Source organism: Mesoplodon bidens (assembly GCF_964165515.1).
Source record: "Mesoplodon bidens genome assembly, chromosome: X".
Taxonomy (NCBI): domain Eukaryota; kingdom Metazoa; phylum Chordata; class Mammalia; order Artiodactyla; family Ziphiidae; genus Mesoplodon; species Mesoplodon bidens.
Genome location: NC_138163.1, coordinates 53447546 through 53460027, shown reverse-complemented (window position 1 = coordinate 53460027; position 12482 = coordinate 53447546). Strand labels below are relative to the sequence as shown.

At 39.4% G+C, this 12482-nt stretch overlaps 1 protein-coding gene across 1 annotated transcript; it reads right to left on the bottom strand.

Moving 5' to 3' along the window:
* Positions 1-2578: 2578 nt before the first annotated feature.
* Positions 2579-5312, bottom strand: LOC308609329 (melanoma antigen preferentially expressed in tumors-like; the record flags this gene model as incomplete). The annotated part of the gene is made up of 3 exons (XM_081223020.1): positions 2579-3131; positions 3966-4568; positions 5023-5312. 3 exons carry the CDS (start codon positions 5310-5312, stop codon positions 2579-2581), a joined length of 1446 nt encoding a protein of 481 aa, XP_081079146.1.
* Positions 5313-12482: the final 7170 nt, after the last annotated feature.

Below are 12482 nucleotides of genomic sequence, written 5' to 3'. Positions count from 1 at the left end.
TTGTGATTTTAAACAGAGTTTAAAGAAAAACTCTCTTTTGTGATATTTCATTATTAGTGTATAGAAATGCAACAGATTTCTGTATGTTAAACTTGGATCCTGAATGTTTGCTGAATTCATTCATTACTTCTAATAGTTTTGGGTTGGAGGCTTAGAACTTTCTATACAAAGCATGTCATCTGCAAAGAGTAATGGTTTTACCTTTTCCCTTCCAGTGTGGGTATCTTTTATTTCTTCTTTCATCTGACTGCTGCCGTTAGGACTTCCAATACTATGGTAAATATAAGTGGTGAGAGTGGGCATCCTTGCCTTCTTCCTGAATGTAGTGGAAAGTCTTTCAGCTTTTTGCCATTCACTATGATGTGGGCTGTGGGTTTGTCATAAATGCCCTTATCATGTTGCATCATGTTCCCTCTATACACACTTTGTTCAGAGTTGTTGTCATGAATGGATGTTCAATTGTGTCAAAAGCTTTTCCTGCGTCTATTGAGATAATCATGTGATTTTTATCTCTCATTTTGTTGATCTGGTGTCTCACACTGATTGATTTGCAAATGTTGAATCATCCTTGTGACCCTGGAATAAATCCTACGTGATTTATGGTGTATGGTCCTTCTGATGAATTGTTGGATTTGTTTTGCTAATATTTTGTCCAGGACCTCTTCATTTGTATTCATCAAAGATATTGCCCTCTCATTTCCCTTTTCTGTAGTGTCTTTGTCTGGCTTTGGTGTCAGGGTATTGGTGGCCTTGTTGCATTCTTATTTTATGATGTCTTTGAAATGCCATGTGTTATCATTTCAACAAAGCAACAACATATACAATTTATTTAACATGTTTGTCTTTCTAAGTCAGAAATGCAGTAGCAAAATGGAGGTAAGAACAAGTTATTCACTATTTTTATTAATTATTAAGTTTTACATTATTTTCTGTTTTTGAAATGCAGTTTATCACTTCAACATGTAAGCAACAAGAAAAAATAATTGTAAAAAAGTTTTTACTGAATCTTTAAAATGTGTGTGTTATCATTTCAACAAGGAAACAATGTAACCATCATTCATTACTTTTACATTCTTCTTTCTTACTAAGTCTTTAAACTGAATCTGTTTTCATTTCAACAAGGAAAATGCAATCTATTTTCATTTCAACCAGGAAACACAATACAAAAAATACTAATTATTTTTCCATTGGTTTCTGTTATCAGATCATTGACATTTTCTATGTTACCAATTCAACATATAAACAATAGGAACAACCTATTAACTTTATTTTCTCTCAATTAGTCTTTGGAATGCAATGTTTTATCACGTTGACATGTAAACATATAAACAGGTAATTATTATAACATTTTTCTTACTAAGTCTTTGAAATAAAATGCTATCATTTTAACACGTAAGGATATAAAGAATTTAATTTACATTCTTTTACCTTTACTGTCTTTGATATGCAGTATGTTATCATTTCAACATGTAAACAATACATGTAAATTAGCAATTAGTTATTCTACATCCTTAGTTTCTGGCTAACTCTTGGATACACAGTGTGCATTCAACACCTAGGGTACATCACATATGAGAGTAGACAAATTTCTACAATTCAGAAGCCACATATGGTTAGTGTGCACCATACTGAGCAGTGCAACTCTAGTGGAAGAGCACAGGGAGCAAACACATATGCAACAATGTGTACCATGAAGGAAATACACATGGTACCTTAAGAAAAAGCAGTAGAAGGATAAATCTACTTAAATGGGGAAGTAAGAGAAAACCTATCAGAGGAGGTAACATTTAAGCCATGACCTGAGGCCTGAGCAGCTATCCAACAGGGTAAAAAGGCCAATATCATTTGAGCAGACTATGTAAGGGTAAAAAGTGAAAAAAATACTGCGTTGTGAGGGAATAAATAATTTCCCAAGTCCTCTAAGAAAGACTAGAGAAACTGATAAATCGTAGGAATGTCTACACTCTGAGTGAGATCAGGGACTTTATCTTTCTTAGCACCTGGAAAAGTACCTAAATCATAACAGATGCTTGGTGAATGTGTGTGGAATAAGGAATAACTGAGCCAGGGATCTGAGACCTGGGAAATCAGGCAGCAGTATGATGATGAGGATACCAAGTAGGTAGTGGGCATAGTTTGTTTGTTTCCTTTGTTGCATATGGTTTCTCATAAGACACCTGAGGTAATCAGAAACACAAGAAGTTTGCAGGTCCCTAGAGGGTTAAATTAATCAACAACTACCACCTCTAGGAAGAGTTTCAATTGATCTGACTTGCGTCAAGTGCCCATAAATGGGTAAGTGAACCAATCAGTGTGGATAAGGAAATGATGTACCATGACTGGGTCAGCTTATGTCACATACCCAACACTGTGGTTAGTAACCAGAAGATGTAGAGGGCAGTCAAGAGACCCAGTGGACCTTTCAAATTCCTCTATTTCCTTTTTAAAGTTCCTCTTTTATAGAGATCAGGTTACCTATCCAGTGTTCCGAACCCCAGTTTCCTAGAACATTAGAACTTTACATATGTGTCTCTACAAACTTGGGTTTCAGGCAAAAAAAAAAAAAAGGGGAACGCTTTCATTGCCACACATCAGTGTTGAAACTCCTCCTTGTACTGTGGAAATCACAAGTGACCCATTTCATGTCGTCCCGCTGTGCCCCGTGCAGCATCGCCTCCAACTGAGCCTGAACTTCAGCAAGTTTCTGTCGGTCCAAACTGTCATGAAAATTCCCTTCCTCGTAGCAATGGAGAGGGACAGGATAAATCACATACTTCAGCTTCATCAAGGATGTCAAGTGCTGCAGAAGGCTCTTGAGCACAAGCATCGTAATGGGATTGAAGGCAAAGCTAAGGAAATTGAGGTGGGTACAGTGGCTCAGGGCTGGGAGGACGGCAGAGAGAGTTGAATCGGTTATCATACAATTGTCTATCTCCAGATGTTGCAAGGTGCTTGAGACCTTCTCCAACAGAGTCTGGAGGGGCTCATAAACTTCGGAGAAGAAATGGTTGTTACTGAGACTCAATACCCTTAGGTGGGTGGCCTGAGAGCTCTCGGACAGGACAGTGACATCTCTGTTAGAAAGGCTACAGTAAGGTAGATACAGTGTATCCAACTGACGTGGCACAACTCTATAGAGAGAAAAACATAAGGTTATTTCAGAAGAATGAGGGCAATGAGCCCCAAATTATAGGTACCTAAGGCTCTAGAATAAAGTACTGTGTTCACGGTTTGCAACAGGTGGTTAACATTGTGGACTTTGGGATCAGACTTTATACATTTGTGACCCTGAGAAAGTTATTTTACAACTCTGAGGTACAGGGATTTAATCTTGAAAACGTGCACAGTAGTAATTATTATAAAGAACTGCGGGAAAGATTAAGTGAAGAAATTGCATGCACTTAGTATATACGACATAATCAGTGTTGCATCTGATTCACTTATTTGGCGAGGATGGGTCTGGGAAAGCAGCCAACTGAGGGTTTCCTTTGACTAGTTCCCAGATGACAAGCTCTCCATTCAGGGTCTAAGGCTTGGGGGAAATACAGGAGCAAAATTATCTGGCAGTGTTAACTATTGGGGCCCATCCATGGGCATGTGCATTAGTCCTATAGCTTAATGTTTCTCCATCTGAATGCCTCCCCTTCCTCTCCAGAGAGCTGTAAAGTCCAATAGGAGAAGGACTGAGTCTTTTTCACCAATATATTTACAGACTTATTATAGTGTCTGCCCAGGGCCACTGAATGAATGAATGAATATATGAGCACAGCTTCCTTTTCTAACCTCATCTGCTGCTCACCATAAGGTACCCCTCTCTCCCCTGGCTAGATTCAAAATCCCAGCAGTGCCTATGCTGAGGCAAAAAGAGAAATGGGTTACAAGGAGCTTAGGAAGATCCAAGCATGGTCTCTTCTGTCTTAACAATTAGGTGTTCGGGGAACCCAGGTTCCTACCCACCCCCTCACCTGAGCAGTTTGTACAGCTGATTTGTGAGGCAGAAGAAAGATAAGCTGAGCTCCTGGAGATTGTCCAGCCGCCCAAGGCATAGGAGAAAAGATCTGAAGTTCCTTCTCTCAAAATATTTAAAGGGCATGTTGTACAGAGTAAGGCTGTAAAGGTGGATCACCCGAGCCAAAAGGGTGACGACTTCACTCAGATTAGCCTGATCCATTTCCAGGTGATCAATGCAACCCAGATCCACAAACTGCAGGATACTTCTGTGGCCAGACATTCTATCGATTTGCAAATTTCTGCAGCAGACGTGCAAGGACCCAAAGTTCTGCTGAATTTTACTACAAAGGAAAGAGAGGAATTGCTCTGTTCTCAAGGTACTGTTGAGGGAAATATCCACTAGTAATTCCATGGGTTCCTGAGCTGACTGAGTCTCAGACCCGGAATTACCAATCCCGAGGCACATGACACTATGCTGAGCTTCTTCTATCTTAAGGATAGAGTGTTGAGAGTAAAGGCATGACTTAAAACAGAAAGGGAATGCGGTCCCAATCTCAGAGCATATTGTCTTACAGTCCGGGTCATGCCTTAAATCTAGGATCCTCAGTCTGGGCCCCCTGGAAGGAAAGGAAGAGACAGAACACATGAGAGATAGCTGATTTTAATATAACCCAGCAAGATCAATGATGAGAAGCAGGGACAGTGCACTTTAACCCTGGTTTTCACTTCATTGCCATTCACCAAGAAGTTCTTTCCACACAAATGCAGCGTCTTTCATCCTTTCCCCACCCCCTCCTTCACCTCCAGGCTTTCCCTGTCTCAATGCCCATATTCCACTTGTGTGTAATCACACTCAAATCCATTCATAGTATCCTCAAGCACCTCTATTCTATAATCAACACTATAAAGCAATAGAGTCCCAAAGGTGACCCCAAGTGCTGACCGACAGCTCTGCAAAGACTGCAGTGTTCACCATTGTCTACTGTTGGGAGATGGTTAGGTATTCCCTTGCCCCAGGCTACAGCATACCCTCCTGCTGACTCCCTGTGTCTCTACTACTCATAGTCTTACCAAGAGGAAGAGTTCTTGGCAGGGAGCATCTGCAGACCATCAATCATGGCTTCCAAGATGTCATAGTATGACTCCCTTGTGTTCAATGACCCAATATGGAGACAGCGAAAAGGCCAAACCCTCACCATTGCCTTTAGTATCGTCTTATGCCCACCCAAGAAGGCAGCGTTGAACAATGGAACAAAGAGGTCTCTTGGGATTTCGTCCAGGGCATGGATAGCTGCAGGCTCATTATTCAGCAGACTCTTTGCAGCAAGCTCAAGGAGGGTGACTGTGGTCTTTTGGTCCATCTTCAAAAACCTGCTTCAGAGTGGAGAATATTTAGAAATCCTGAGAAGATATCTATAGTCACTTGTTTGCTTCCAGGGTTAGCTATGGACAAAATACTTATTGAATAAGTATGTGGTGAATCATAGAGCCAATTCAAGTGACCTCTACTATAGGAATAGAATGAAAATGGACTTGTGTGTATATTTAATTATATATGTGTACAAACACGTGCACGCACACACACACACACACACACTTACATGAGATTAAAATGCCATTAGAAATCAGAGGTAAGTTTGCAGAAGACAATGCTGACCACCAAGCTGCCTTCCTGAAATTATTTCCTCCTGAGGAGCTTCAAGATGGCAGAAGAGTACGGCGTGGAGATCACCTTCCCACCCACAAATACATCAGAAGTATATCTACATGTGGAACTCCTACAGAACACCTACGGAATGCTGGCAGAAATCCTCAGACCTCCCAAAAGGCAAGAAACTCCCCACGGACCTGGGTAGGGTAAAAAAAAAAAGGAAGAACAAAGACAACAGAATAGGGATGGAACCTGCATCAGTGGGAGGGAGCTGTGAAGGAGGAAAGGCTTCCACACACTAGGAAGCCCCTTCGTGAGAGGAGACTGCTGGTGGTGAGGGTGAGAGCTTCGGAGCCACAGAGGAGAGCACAGCAACCATGGTGCAGAGGGCAAAGCGAAGAGATTCCCGCACAGGGGATCGGTGCCGACCACCACTCACCAGTCCGAGAGGCTTCTCTGCTCACCTGCCGGGGCGGGTGGTGGCTGGTAGCTGAGGCTTGGGCTTCAGAGGTCAGATCCCAGGGAGAGGACTGGGGGTGGCTGCATGAACACAGCCTGAAGGGGTCTTGTGCGCCATGGCTAGCTGAGAGGGACTCCAGTAAAAAGTCTGGAGCTGCCAAAGAGACAAGAGACTTTTTCTTGCCTCTTTGTTTCCTGGTGTGCCAGGAGAGGGGATTAAGAGCTCTGCTTAAAGGAGCTCCAGAGGAGGATGCGAGGAAATAGTTAATCAAGTCCAGGAAGCACAGAGAGTCCCATACAGGATAAATCCAAGGAGAAACACGCAAAGACACATATTAATCAAACTATCAAAGTTTAAACACAAAGAACAAATATTAAAAGCAGCAAGGGAAAAACGACAAGTAACACATCAGGGAATCCCCATAAGACAAACAGATGACCTTCCAGCAGAAACTCTGCAAGCCAGAAGGGAGTGGCAGGACATATTTAAAGTGATGAAAGAGAAAAACCTACAACCAAGATTACTCTAACCAACAAGGATCTCATTCAGATTTGAAGGAGAAATTAAAAGTTTTACAGACAAGCAAAAGCTAAGAGAATTCAGCACCACCAAACCAGCTTTACAACAAATGCTAAGGGAACTTCTCTAGGTAAGACACACAAGAGAAGTAAAAGACCTACAATAATAAAAACCAAAACATTTAACAAAATGGTAACAGGAACATACATATCGATAATTACCTTAAATGTAAATGGATTAAATGCTCCAACCAAAAGACATAGTTTGGATGAATGGATGCAAAAGGAAGACCCATATATATGCTGTCTACAAGAGACCCACTTCAGCCCTAGAGACACATACAGACTGAAAGTGAGGGGATGGAAATAGATATTCCATGCAAATGCAAACCAAAAGAAAGCTGGAGTAGCAATTCTCATATCAGACAAAATAGACTTTAAAACAAAGACTATTACAAGAGACAAAGAAGGACACTACATAATGATCAAGGGATCAATCCAAGAAGAAGATATAACAATTCTAAATATTTATGCACCCAACATAGGAACACTTAACTACATAAGGCAAATACTAACAGCCATAAAAGGGGAAATCAACAGTAACACAATCATAGTAGCGGACATTAACACCCCACTTTCACCAATGGACAGATCATCCAAAATGAAAATAAATAAGGAAACACAAGCTTTAAAGAAGATGGACTTAACTGATATTTATAGGACATCCCATCCAAAAACAACAGAATACACATTCTTCTCAAGTGCTCATGGAACATTCTCCAGGATAGATCATATCTTGGGTCACAAATGAAGCCTTGGTAAATTGAAGAAATTTAAAATCATACAAGTATCTTTTCTGAACACAATGCTATGAGACTAGGTATCAATTACAGAAAAAAATCTGGAAGAAATACAAACACATGGAGGATAAACAATACACTACTAAATAACCAAGAGATCACTGAAGAAATCAAAGAGGAAGTCAAAAAATAGCTACAAACAAATGACAATGAAAACATGAAGACCCAAACCTATGGGATGCAGCATAAGCAGTTCTAGGAGGGAAGCTTATAGCAATACAATCCTACCTCAAGAAACAAGAAACATCTCAAATAAACAGCCTAACCTTACACATAAAGCAATTAGAGAAAGAAAAAAAAACCCACACTTAGCAGCAGGAAAGAAATCATAAAGATCAGATCAAAAATAAATGAAAAAGAAATGCAGGAAACGATAGCAAAGATCAATAAAACTAAAAGCTGGTTTTTGAGAAGATAAACAAAATTAATAAAACTTTAGCCAGACTCATCACGAAAAAATGGAAGAAGACTCAAATCAATAGAATTAGAAATGAAAAAGGAGAAGTAACAACTGACAATGCAGAAATACAAAGGATCATCAGAGATTACTACAAGCAACTCTATGCCAAAAAAATGGACAACCTGGAAGAAATGGACAAATTCTTAGAAATGCACAGCCTTCCGAAACTGAACCACTAAGAAATAGAAAATATGAACAGCCCAATCACAAGCACTGAAATTGAAACTGTGATTAAAAATCTTCCAGCCAAAAAAGCCCAGGACCAAATGGCTTCACAGGCGAATTCTATCAAAACTTTAGAGAAGAGCTAACACCTATCCTTCTCAAACTCGTCCAAAATATAGCAGCGGGAGGAACACTCTCACACTCATTCTACGAGGCCACCATCACTCTGATACTATAACCAGATAAAGATGTCACAAAGAAAGAAAACTACAGGCCAATATCACGGATGAACATAGATGAAAAATCCTCAACAAAATCCTAGCAAACAGAATCCAACAGCACATTAAAAGGATCACACATTATGACCAAGTGGGGTTTATCCCAGGAATGCAAGGATTCTTCAGTATATGCCAATTAATCAACGTGATACACCATATTAAAAAACAGAAGGAGAAACCCCATATGATCATCTCAATAGATGCAGAGAAAGCTTTCAACAAAATTCAACACCCATTTTTGATAAAAACCCTCCAGAATGTAGGAATAGAGGGATCCTTCCTCAACATAATAAAGGCCATATATGACAAATCCACAGCCAACATCCACCTCAATGGTGAAAAGCTGAAAGCATTTCCACTAAGATCAGGAACAAGACAAGGCTGCCCACTCACACCACTATTAGTCAACATAGTTTTGGAAGTTTTAGCCATAGCAATCAGAGAAGAAAAAGAAATAAAAGGAATATCCAAATTGGAAAACAAGAAGTAAAACTGTCACTGTTTGCAGAGGACATGATATTATACATAGAGGATCCTAAAGATGCTACCAGAAAACTACTAGAGCTAATCAATGAATTTGGTTAAGTAGCAGGATACAAAATGAATGCACAGTAATCTCTTGCATTCTTATACACTAATGATGAAAAATCTGAAAGAGAGATTAATGAAACACTCCTATTTACCATTGCCACAAAAAAATAAAATATCTAGGAATAAACCTACCTAAGGAGACAAAAGACCTGCATGCAGAAAATTATAAGACACTGATGAAAGAAATTAAAGATGATACGAATAGATGGAGAGTTATACCATGTTGTTGGATTGGAAGAATCAACATTGTGAAAATGATTCTACTACCCAAAGCAATCTACAGGTTCAATGCAACCCCTATCAAACTAACACTGGCATTTTTCACAGAACTAAAACCAAAAAATTCACAATATATATGGAAACACAAAAGACACTGAATAGCCAAAGCAATCTTCAGAACCATAAGTGGAGCTGGAGGAATCAGGCTCCCTGACTTCAGGCTATACTACAAAGCTACAGTAATGAAGACTGTATGGTACTGGCACAAAAACAGAAATACAGATCAATGGAACAGGATAGAAAGCCCAGAGATAAACCCACGCACATATGGTCACCTTATCATTGATAAAGGGGGCAGGAATGTATAGTGGAGAAGGATAGCCTCTTCAATAAGTGGTGCTGGGGAAACTGGACAGGTACATGTAAAAGTATGAAATTAGAACACTCCCTAACACCATACACAAAAATAAACTCAATATGGATTAATGACTTAAATGTAAGGCCAGACACTATAAAAGCCTTGGAGGAAAACAGGCAGAACGCTCTATGACATAAAGCACAGCAAGATCCTTTTTGACCCACCTCCTAGAGAAATGGAAATAAAAACAAAAGAAACAAATGGGACCTAATGATACTTAAAAGATTTTGCACATCTAAGGAAACCATAAACAAGACGAAAGCAGAACCCTCAGGATGGGAGAAAATATTTGCAAATGAAGCAACTAACAAAGGATTAATCTCCAAAATTTACAAGCAGCTCATGCAGCTCAATAAGAAAAAAAAAAACAATCCAATGCAAAAGTGGGCAGGAGACCTAAATAGACATTTTCCTAAAGAACATATACAGATTGCCAACAAACACATGAAACAATGCTCAACATCATTAATCATTAGAGAAATGCAAATCAAAACTACAATGAGATATCATCTCACACCGGTCAGAATAGCCATCATCAAAAAATCTACAAACAATAAATGCTGGAGAGGGTGTGGAGAAAATGGAACACTCTTGCACTATTGGTGAGAATATAAAATTATACAGCCACTATGGAGAACAGTATGGGAGTTCCTTAAAAAACTAAAAATAGAACTACCATACGACCCAGCAATCCCACTACTGGGCATATACCCTGAGAAAATCATAATTCAAAAAGAGTCGTGTACCAAAATGTTCACTGCAGCTCTACTTACAATAGCCAGAATGTCGAAGCAACCTAAGTGTCCATCAACAGATGAATGGATAAAGAAGATGTGGCACATATATACAATGGAATATTACTCAGCCATAAAAAGGAACGAAACTGAGTTATTTGTAGTGAGGTGGATGGACCTAGAGTCTCACATAGAGAGTGAAGTAAGTCAGAAAGAGAAAAATAAACACCGTATGCTAACACATATAAATGGAATCTAAGAAACAAAAAAAAAAGGTCATGAAGTACCTATGGGTAAGATGGGAATAAAGAGACCTACGAGAGCATGGAGTTGAGGATATGGGGAGGGGGAAGTTTAAGCTGTGACAAAGTGAGAGAATGGCATGGACATATATACTCTACCAAACGTAAAATAGATAGCTAGTGGGAAGCAGCCACATAGCACAGGGAGATCAGCTAGGTGGTCTGTGACCCACTGGAGGGATTGGATAGGGTGGGTGGGAGGGAGGGAGATGCAAGAGGGAAGAGATATGGGAACATACGTATATGTATAACTGATTCACTTTGTTATAAAGCAGAAACTAACATACAATTGTAAAGCAATTATACTCCAATAAATATGGTAAAATAAACAAACAAACAAACAAACAAACAAATAAATAAAGAGGGGCAGAACGAGATTTGAAACACACAGAAAAGGAAATGGCAATGTGACCATACAGGAAGAGATTGGAGTGATGTGACCACAAGCCAAAGGATGCTGGCAGCCACAAGAGGCTGGAAGACGCAAGAATGGATTCTCTCCTGGAGCCTCCAGAAGGAGAACAGCCCTGCCCACACCTTGATTTCAGCTCAGTGATATTGATTTCAGACTTGGCTTCCCAAACTCCAGAAGAATAAATTTCTACCATTTTATGCCACAAAAAAAAAAGAAAAGAAAAAAAATTAAAAAGAAAAAGGAAAAAGAAAGAAAATGGTCGGGAGAACCTAGGGGTAAGACGGGAATAAAGATGCAGACCTACTAGAGGCTGGACTTGAGGATACGGGGTGGGGGAAGGGTGAGCTGGGACAAAGTGAGAGAGTGTCATGGACATATATACACTACCAAACGTAAAATACATCACTAGTGAGAAGCAGCCACATAGCACAGGGAAATCAGCTCAGTGTTTTGTGGCTGCCTAGAGGGGTGGGATAGGGAGGGTGGGAGGGAGGGAGATGCAAGAGGGAAGAGATATGGGGACATATGTGTATGTATAACTGATTCACTTTGTTATAAGGCAGAAACCGACACACCATTGTAAAGCAATTTTAATCTAATAAAGATGTTAAAAAATATTTTCTCCCAAAAGGATACAAACCAATAAGAAGGAAAATGTACATCTACACAGAAGCCACACCCTCATCATTACTTTAAAATGGAAAAGGCCAAAAATTAAAAGAATTGTGAGTAAAACAAGAAAAATCATAAATCCTGGCATAAGATTTGTCATACCCCCATTACTAGGCTTTGTGGAAAGCAAAAAGACAGACAAAGAAAAGCTTCCAAGAGAGAGGAAAGAAGATGGAAAAGGGATGAAAGCTGATCTAAAACTACAGCAGAATGACTAAGCCCAGAATAAATCTAAAAATATCAAAAAGGTGTCCTAGAATATGAGAGCCCAGACTACAGGGAAGGTACTCCAAAATCAGAGCTTATGAAGGGACAGGGATGATTTAAAGTGCAGTCTTTGAAAGATATAACTCTTACAGAAGAATAAAGGCAAAGAGTTAGGGAGAAGCATCTGTTGGCACTTGGGTAATGACAGAGAAAATAAACAAAAGGGGAAAATTAAGGATCTTGCAAGACATAAGAGAACCGCAAAATAAGAGCACTCAGGACTTCTCCCTTCATCACCAAAACAAACAAACAAAATAAAAAGGATCTGGACTTTGCCATACTAACAAAAAATCACATTATTAAACTAGGAATCTTGTCAAAAAAACCCAATATCATACAGATGAACAGAATGAAGGGATTTCCATACAAAACGCTGTAAAAAAAATAGATGAGGAAACAAAAGTGCATACATATTAAACAACCATGAAGGAGAAAAAGACTGGAAGTCAACACTCCAAACAAATTTAACTTTACTCAAGCAAGCATTGGAGGATATGAAACCCACCTTAAATAGAATATTT